The following is a 10,241-nucleotide window of genomic DNA, read 5'->3' on the forward strand; positions in this document are numbered from 1 at the left end:
ACGACATGTTTCTTTTGGTGAAACTCAGTTCCCTTTCAAAAATCCTGCCAGCCTTCACGCCCACTCATCCCTCCCAAGCACCATCTTTGTTTTTACAGAATGGTTGGACTCTTCTTCTACATGCCGTACGACTATGCCTCCCCTCAAAGATGCCTCCAATCTTGCACCTGATTTTTCCTATATTCTTTCTAATTTTCCTTCTCCTCAGGTTGCATTCCTAGAAGCTCAAGCTCCATCTGCCCTGTCTATTGAACTTCCCATTGCAGCATCTCCCCTTTTACTTCTCTCACAGATAATTCTTCACACACTCTGGTATCACCCATAGTTCCTCATCTCTCTACTGTCCCAAACTCCTCATCATCTCACCACTTGACTTCAAGCAGGTATTCGAAAACCCAATCCTAAGTATGTCAACTTATACACATTACTTTGTCCTTCCCACAGGTTCCTAAAAACATCCGTGCTGCCTTAAATCATGAAGGATGGCATCATGAATGAGGAGCTAGCTGCCCTGGAGAAAAATAATACCTGGACGTTGGTTCCTCGCACCCCTAACATGCAGATTATCTGCAATAAATAGGTTTTTAAACCTAAGCTTAATGCTTATGGTGAACTTGATCACCTTAAGGCTCGCCTGGTCGCCATTGGCTACCATCAAATAGATGGTGTTGATTTTCTTGAAACCTTTTCTCCGGTTATTAAATTTGGTACTATTCGAACAGTTTTATCCATTGCTCTTGTGCGCAGGTAGGAAATTCGACAGTTAGATGTAAAAAATGCTTTTCTCCATGGCTACCTTCAGGAATCTATTTTCATGGAGCAACCGTTGGGGTTTCTCGACCCCTCCTTCCCCAATCATGTTTGCAAATTAAATTGTGCCTTATATAGTTTAAAACAAGCCCCTAGGGCTTGGTTTGATCATTTTAGTTCCTTCTTACTTGAGTTTGGTTTTTCTTGTTGTATATCTTACCCTTCTCTATTTTCTTTCCGCACCCCTGATGCAACTATGTTCCTCCTTTTATATGTGGATGATATTCTTCTTACCAGTTCCGATACTTCAATACTAAATCACTTTGTTAAGGCTCTTCATAGTGAATTTGATATGAAAGACTTAGGACCCTTGCATTAATTTCTCGATATACAGGTTACTCATAATTCTGATGGTCTCTTTCTATCATAGACTCAATACGCCTTGGAAATATTATGTCGGGCTCATATGAAAAATTGTAAACCTGTTGTCACTCCAATGACATCCAAATCTAAGGACCTGGGCACTTCTCCTGCTTTCTCGGATCCTAAGCTTTATCACAGTCTAGTTGGGGCCCTCCAATACCTCACTGTCACGTGTCTAGACTTGGCTTTCAGTGTCAATCTTGTTGCTCAATACATGCACAATCCATCCTAGGCTCATTTTCAAATGGTCAAGCGGATTCTTTGATATGTTCATGGTACTTCCAATCTCGACTTTCAGCTCTTCGCCAACTCCACACTTGATCTCTATGCTTTTGTCGACGCTGATTGGGCTAGTTGTCGAGAAACACGCTGCTCCACCATTGGATTTTGTACTTTCTCGGTCAAAAATTGTATTTCCTGGAATGCCAAAAAGCAATATACCGTGTCCCACTCGAGCACTAAGGCTGAATACTGAAGTCTTGCTCATACTACTGCCGAGATGACTTGGTTAGCTGCTCTACTTCGTGATCTAGGCATCCCTTTAGACAAGACTCCCTTGCTCCTTTGTGATAACCTTAGCGCCCTCCATCTCACCTGTAATCCTGTCCATCATTCTCGAAGCAAACGTATCAACATTGATTACCATTTTGTGCGAGAACGTGTTGCCTTGGGACTCATTCAGACATGTCATGTTCCTACATCTCTTCAGTTAGCCGATATGTTCACCAAGCCCTTATCTCACGCTCACCTGATCGGCATTGCAACCAAATTGAACCTCCGACAGCGGCTCAGATTGCGGAGGGTGATAACAGACAACTCAGATCTGAGATCATGCATGGAACAAAGCCTGAGATCCCGCATGGAACAACGTTTAACAAAGGCAACTAGGATTCTATCCTAGGAAAATCTCAATCAACTCAGCCATTAAGACATAATCCTCTCTATAAGGAAGTCGACCATTGGCTAAATAATCCTTACCGCTTGTATAATTTATAATTTCCTTTTCTAGGCTTTGTACACATACTTTGGATATATATAAACCCCTGCTATACACATCCCCATTATCAAGGAAAATATTCACTTTATTTGGTCCATTCTTTGCCTTCTTTATTTTAGTATAAAAATTTAAGATAAATTAATAAACAATACAATTAGTATAAAATTCAGCTTGTTCGTATAAACTCGAAAAAATTCATCTCTTATTCTTATAATATTATTTTTAACTTGAGAATTATAAATATTTAAAAAGATAATAGGAAATCAAGTTGTAATGGTATACGTTTTGTTTTTTGTTTTTTGATAATAAGGGATCACATTTCATTCATAAAAGAGGACATACAACTTTGACTTAAACAAGTCAGTTACATACGTTAATAGCTCCCCAGCACACTTTCGTGGCTGACATGGTCTAGCCTAGACGACAACATTCTAAAGACCTAAGTCTAAGAGATCCGTCGTGCATCTCTGTCCTCGATAGAGTAAACAGTAACCAGGTGACAAAACCCATACCCCGACTACGCGAAGTAGGGTGCACCAACCCCATACACCGCCTAAGTAGAGAGGGGGGATCACACCTATCGGACCAAGGTCCGAAGGGACAATTTTTGGATTTTTTTTTTCAGGACACGAAAATTACAAAAGAAAACAACTGTAACAATAGAAAAAGACAAAACTCCAAGCGGCTGCGGAGGCGCGTGCAATACACGCGCCACCCTGGGAGAAAACCGACTCACAGTAACCAGTTATACGTTTTGTTTGAACCATTAAAAATATAAGCATTGATAAATCTATATATATATGTGAACTATATAAAGATAATTATAAAAATAATTTCTATTTTCTATAAAAATTAAGTAGCTCATGTGCAAATCCAAACATGTTAAACAAATATATAAAAATGAGCTATTTATAAACATAAATGTAACTAGGTTAAGGTGATATCTTCTCTCAGGCAATACCAACATAACACAAATCAGGCATTGCACGATCTTCCGAATTAACACAAGACATACAACCGACAAGGTGTGATGACCTCGTTATAATTGCTGCTAATTGTAGTGTTAAACACAACCAAGGCATATGTGACTACGTTATGCAACTTGTCAATACAATAATTGTATATATATTGCACAAATTTGAAAATGCTGATTCAGGTTTTCCTTGATGAAAGTGATTTGCCACTAGATTTCCGGCAATACAAAAGAACAAACATTGTGGCTTTAAATGTACAGCACAAACCTTAGTGACAATGCCACAAACCCAGGAAGTTTTTCTTTGATTTGCAAGGTGCAAAGGACATCAAGACACAAACAACAGAACCAGCCCCATTCCACCTTTAAATAAATCACAAAATTTCAAGGTTTGGCCACTCTTCAGAAAATCTAGGAAGTTGAACAAGGGAGTTCACTCGGGTGACACCTTCCAAACCTGACCAATTCTGATCTTCAGCTTCTACTGTTTCCCCATTCCCTTCCACGTCAACAGGTAGTCTTCCATATGTATCATTTTCTTCTGATGATCTGACTGTAAAGTTCCTTTGCAAAGATGGCTCAGACTTCTGGCCATCATCTGATTCAATGGCATTACCAGAATGATTGCTCTGAAGGGTTGCAGAAGAAAAGTTTTGCTCATCATAATCAGATTCAGCATCCATTTTCCCATCCAAAAATAAACAAACCACTGCACAGTCATCCATCTTTGAAGTTGGGTATTTGAGCTTCCATTCACGAGCAGCTGAGTCCACCAGGATCCTTGCAGCTGATGACCGGGTTGGAGCCGTTGATACTATCTCAACCACCTCTTCATTGCTCAAGACATCCCATACCTGTATTGAACCAAATTAGAACCGCTCCAAAGAATGAAGGAACAAAATTCTCTGGAAAACTCGCAAGCAACCAACCAAATGAAACGATTTCAACAGTTACCACCGTTCCTCGAGGACACCGAAATCTATCAACATAATTTCTTTTTATCAGAAAAAGCCATGTAAGTTCTTTCTTCAACACCAATTCTAAATTTTGTAATTTCAAAAATAATTTGTATTGTTCCAGTTAACGTACTGCTTCATCATTGTGATATATCTAAGAAATCATCCTATATCCCAGTGGATATTCTATATCTAAATCTGATATACTCACAAAATTTCTAGTTGATAGAATAATGATGTGGTGGCAACAACTTTAGCAGATTACACAATTGAGCATGAAAAGAAATAAATACCATTCTTTCAAGACTAAAAATCAAGGAGAACTCAAAGAAATGAGCAAAAGATTAATCTCTGCAGAAATAGGGAAATTTAGCATTCGAAAACAGTCACTAGAGAGTTTTGAAGAATAATAGCCGTATCTGTGAACTCACGATAAAGGGTTCCATATTGGAAATACCACCATCCTATGCCAGAAAGAACTCTTTTGGGTATACAAACTAGAATACAAAGTAAGAACTAGATCATAATGCAGCTTTAGATCTCTTTATTATTATTATTATTATTATTATTATTAAGATACTCCACCAGGTTTACAATCTAATTACCTACAATTTTGAGGGTCTATTTTTCCGGGGAATTGCATGCATGCTTCTAAGTGTTGAATAAGATTCCTGATCTTTGGTTTTTTTCAGCAATCTAAATAGACGCTGATGGCACTTGCATGTACAGAATCCTAGAATATGGACTTCCAAAATTGTGGAAGTTATTTAAATTGTTTCCAAAAACCTTGAATGAGAGGCAGAGCATTACTAAAAGAGCACTATTTCCCTTTTTGAAGCTAATTTCCCAAAAAGCAATTCAACTCTAAATCGACTGTCTGAACAAACGTGCTCAAGCACACTAGCATCCACATCTGTCCAGATGCATGTGCGTATATGAATAACAAGTCAGCCTAGTTCTGTCCTCACACCCAGACCAATTTGGTCTAGCAGTGAAGCTGAGTACTAGCGGTCTAAGTATTGGCCAACTTGACAACTGAACTTATTTGGTTTCAAAAATAATATTGAAATCCAGTTTTTCATGCAAGTATGGAATATCTTGAAATTGATTTTCACTCTCATCCTTATCCACAGAACTCCACACCCGAGCATCACGAGAATGCCAAGCTGACATAACTTGACAGTGCTCTAGAATTTGCTTGGAGGGTTTCCACCAACTAAGCTGACCCCACCTTTAAAGAAATCCTAAAAAGCAATGTTATTTAACTATCCAATGTCGCCATCTTATAGACATGCTGCTGCTTTTAAACATAACTGATGATGAATATGTGGCCATCTGAATGTTAACGTCGTATCTGAAATCAATGTCAACTGACATAACAGACAATATGTATTATAAGAAAATCACATCCGAAATCATCGTCTTTTACAGATACAAGAGCCATGAGCCACGAATTTTCCGAGCAATGATATAAAGAAATTGTCAATAGTTTGAAGGAAAGAAGTTTTGCGAAGCCATTCAACAGATCAAGAGCATCAAACTGCACAATTTCAGATCACAATCCCTTGATCACAAAAATCCTACATCAAAAGAAGCCAACCTGACACTTCATTTCAACACCAGCCTAAAAAGTCAAACTGTGGGTTCATTAGCCCAGACACATTCATCCAACATTCATGTTTGTTGGTGAAGGTTTCACAAAGATTCTTTCTAATTTAATTGCTCAAACGTTAATTCTGGAAACCTTTTCATTTCATGCACCAAATAAGAAATACATTTTTCTCTAATTCTCAATGGATTATCAGTAAGAAGGGTCATTATTAATTGTATAGTTTTTTTTCTTCTGCATGGAGATTGTAGGAAGTGTTCTGCAGATATTGAATAAGGAAGAAAGCAGTTCTTAGATTCCGCCATATAAAGGACTTGGCAATGGAAAATATAGGTCTCAAATTATAGGTCCACCCTCGGCAGTGGATTTGCAAACTGGAGGTCAATTGAACTAATGCAGAAGTTGGGAAAAATAAAATAAAAAATAAATGCAAGCAACAGAGAATAAAGAATTTACCCCATCCGAAGCAAGAACAATGAATTGATCTCTCTCTGTAAGTATCCGGTGAGAGACTTCAGGTATAGAGATCACCCCATATTCCTTCAAACAGAAATCCCCAAATGCTCTAGCCATTGCTAATCCAGGTGCATCATCAAATGGCAACCATACCCTAGACACTTCAGGTTCATCTTGCAAGGCAAAAACCCTACCCTTGCACCGTTTAATCCTTTCTGCCTCCCCTATAGAAATTTGAATCCCATCAACAGAATTAGGCACAAAAGCAACCCCATAACTCAGGGAAATTAACATAATAGAATAATCAAAAACATACTTGGCAAATCAGGTTTTAAATCAACAGTCAACTGGACTGCCACCATGGAATCATTGCTGTCCTTAGATCCCATAATTGCTCGAGAATCCCCAATATATCCCATAAAAAGGTTTGAACCCTATAAATTAAAGCAAATAAGAAGAGGCAACACTAGTGCATTAAGGACCAGTGTGGATAGTGATTTCAAGTGCACCTGTTTGACTAAAGTGACAGCAGTGCTGCCACTACAAAAGCAGTCCAAATTTGGATGAGATCTCAGCTCTTTGTCCATTGCCTTGTATGACTTTAAAAAAGCTTCTCTCCATATGGAGTTCAATTTATCCTCCGCTGAACAATACTGCTCTGAGTCTCCAGCATCGGATTTATTGAGATTCCCTTTGAAACAAGTTGAATTTGATCCACCCCACTTTGACTGACAAGAATGCAAGAATGATGATAGCTTTATCGGCAAGGCATCCCTCACTTTGCGTGCAACAAGATGGCCATGTGGACCATGTCCATCAAAGACACCACAAAATACCGCATCCTCAGACATGAAATCCTGAAGAAATTTAAATCCAGACTATGAAAGCAATTGACCAAATGTAATTAGTTAACACTTAGATTTAAGGAACATAACTTACTTCCCATACAATCATGGCATCCTGATTTATACCCTTGCGGCCCTGCTGAGTGAATATGCAAGAGGAACGGCTCTTTCCATTCATAAAAATCCGGCTTGGTATGGATGTTAAATGCTGAAGGCTAACAATATGATCAGAGAATGTTCTTCTTGTTCTCTTTTGCCCGCAAAAACAAGAGGGAGAGACCATCTCTCCATTGCTCCTGCTACTACAAGTACTTTGAGTACTAGTTGAAACGCAACCCCCCATTAGCTCAGCTCGAGAACGATGGCATTACATCAGACATAAATGGGGACTATCTCCTTTGCCAGAAGTCACATGAAATTCTCAGATCACAAGAATAGTCAACCAAGCGATAAAGACCAGCCAAACAGCAAAGATTCCAACACATCAAGCTACAAGTCACTTTACACCTCTCTGCAGAAAACTGGCCTCATTTTATCTGAGTCAAATGTGCAAGTTGTTGGAGGTTACGTCGACATTGGAACCGACTGATCAGAACAAGAAAATGTTATTTATTGAATAATTTAATACATAGTCACGGAACCAAGCATTAGATCCAACTGAACAAAACAAGAAAATATCAGCTTATGGAATACTTTAATGTATTGTATGACAGATCCAAGTAATGGCCGTAATTTTATTGAAAAGCCACCCATGTGAATGAAGAAAATAATAAACTCAAGGCTTTCATGATCATTTGCGCTCCATTAGGATTCACATCAATACAAAACAAGTGGCGATAATTCATAGCCATTCATGCATAAACTCCGTAACACAGACATTGTAGCCATAATCAATAGAAAAATTAAGAACACACCTGGAATAAAAAAGGGCGACTTATCAAATAACTTCGTCTTTTCATCAAACAAGATAAATTACGAATCATGCTAATGGTATCTCCAAAGACGACAAAAACGCATATTCGACAGGCAGCTAGAGCTATTCATAAAAAATAAAAAAGAGGCAACTAGAGTTTCCTCGTTACGAAGATCAAGAAGCATTTTTTTTTTCCCCAATCAAACAAAATCGGAGACATACTTACACGTAGACACATAAAAGAGATGTCTGCTACTAGTATTGCTTCCGAATAAATAAGAACAAAAACAAGAAAAAGAATATCCAAGTAATCCTCATAAAACCTACCTATATGGTCAAAGTAGATATTTCACGGACACATAGATCCACATAAAGAGCTAAGAACAGAAATCATTGCGTTCAATGACAAAATTTCGCAACAGATCCATATTGAAAGCTGTAAAGTGTAAACCTCCGTTTGGCAGCCAAGAAAATATAGGAAAAGAATTTTAACTGAATTGAAAACTCATCGACAGAAAAAAAAACCTCAGTTAACGTTTGGTTTTCCCTTTCGGTTCTTAGCAAGCAAACAGGGCGGAAGATTGGTCAGGGGACTACTTTTTTAACAGAGAGAGAGAGAGAGAGAGAGAGAGAGCGACAAAATGTAAAAAAATTGTACAAGTTTTAAAATCCCACTCGAGAAGAACCAAAAGAGATAAAGGCAAAGACCGAAAAGCAGAAAAGGACAAACGAAAGGTACAATTTTGTCAAACTCGTATCAAATAACAGACCCAGAAAAGAGCATAAGAGATCAAAGTAAATGTTTCTTAATCATATCACTACAGAAATTTTGTAAAAAGAAAAAGAAAACCTAAACCCACGGTGCTAAGGTGCCTAATGTGCCGTTTAGTTACCCAGAAAATGCTCGAGAATAACCGGAAACAGAGCGGAAAGAGGCAATTATTGAGTATTTTTTTGTTAACAGAATAGCAAAACCAAACAGGTTAAACAAAGATGACCGCTTCCTTGTTTGTATACTGAGAAAATGTTGCGGTAAACAAAATAACTTAGAAATTTAAAAACTTAAATATTTTCTTACAATCAGTCCACCTAAGCTAAAAGCTTTACCAAATCAAAGCAGCCGAAAACAGGAAATCCACACACAACTGATTTAACTAAAATTATTTTTTTCCCCAGCCACCAAAGAGGCCTAAAACCCAAAACGAAAATAAAATAAACGTAGAATCCGTTGCTTGTACATGCGGATCTTTCATTACAAATGCTACCAAGTAAGCTTAATGGTACTAAGCAGCAACCGCAAGCAATAAACTTAAGCAATTACGCATATGCCGATTATGAAAAACAGCTAAATATCTGAAAACACTGAAAGAAAAAACTGGTTAAGAAAATAGGACAAGAAGAGTGGAATGGCAAAAACAGAAGCATGCAAACATCTTCGGAAAAGTTCGTTTTGGAAGAGAGAGATTCTAGAGAGTGGTGCCAAAATGCAAACCGAAAGGTACGAGTCTGGGTAGCAGAGTGGTAGTAGCCAGATTGGATACCTTGGTGTTTTGACAAGTTGAAGCATTAGGATCAGAACGAGAGAGAGAGACTGAGAGAGGAAGAGGGGTGGCTTAATAATATAAATACATGGAGCAAGGTAGTGGTGCTGGTGGACCTTGCATTAATTGCAAAAGCAGGACGGGAAGTTATGAAAACAGAAAAAGATAGCCGGCAGTTACTGTGGGGAAGATGACCGTGCAATTGGCCACGATTTTTTTATTTTTTATTTTTAATATATTTTTTAATCAGGTGAGTTTGGGTGCCAATTCATTGCATGGGAATAATAGTATTTTATAAATTTTATTAAATGAAGTAATATTGGATAAAGTAATGAATTGGAGAAATCCAAGTATTCGTTAAAAAAAAAAAAACGAAAAAAAAGTGTCATATATTATTAAAAAATTAATTTTTTTATATAAATTTTATATTTATTTATTTTTTTAAAAATAAATGAGGCTTGAGCTTCTATGAGTGTAATTATTATTATTATTTTATATATATATAACTTTAATCAGATTTCAACGATTTCAAATCTTTTACAAACGAATATAAAACATATTGTAAATTTCAAATTTTTTTCAAATATTTTTTATCATTTTATAATGTGACAATAAATGATTGAATATTATTTATTATATTTTACTTATGATCCTATCATTTAATATTATATCGTAAGATAATGAGAAAATGAACGATAGATAAATTCTCTCTTATATTGAAATTGTCAAAGATATCACACCAAGTACGTGTGAATCTCAAATCACACATTTTTTTTTT

At 37.1% G+C, this 10,241-nt stretch overlaps 1 protein-coding gene across 1 annotated transcript; it reads right to left on the bottom strand.

Moving 5' to 3' along the window:
* Positions 1–3,279: 3,279 nt before the first annotated feature.
* Positions 3,280–9,445, bottom strand: LOC121252398 (probable protein phosphatase 2C 52). Its single transcript, XM_041152005.1, has 7 exons — positions 8,250–9,445; positions 7,517–7,594; positions 7,104–7,429; positions 6,674–7,021; positions 6,481–6,598; positions 6,165–6,388; positions 3,280–3,997 (listed from the first exon to the last, which is right to left on the bottom strand). Exons 3-7 carry the CDS (start codon positions 7,350–7,352, stop codon positions 3,518–3,520), a joined length of 1,419 nt encoding a protein of 472 aa, XP_041007939.1. The 5' UTR covers positions 7,353–7,429; positions 7,517–7,594; positions 8,250–9,445; the 3' UTR covers positions 3,280–3,517.
* Between the last annotated feature and the right edge of the window lie 796 nt (positions 9,446–10,241).

Source organism: Juglans microcarpa x Juglans regia, chromosome 2S, assembly GCF_004785595.1.
Source record: "Juglans microcarpa x Juglans regia isolate MS1-56 chromosome 2S, Jm3101_v1.0, whole genome shotgun sequence".
Taxonomy (NCBI): Eukaryota; Viridiplantae; Streptophyta; class Magnoliopsida; order Fagales; family Juglandaceae; genus Juglans; species Juglans microcarpa x Juglans regia.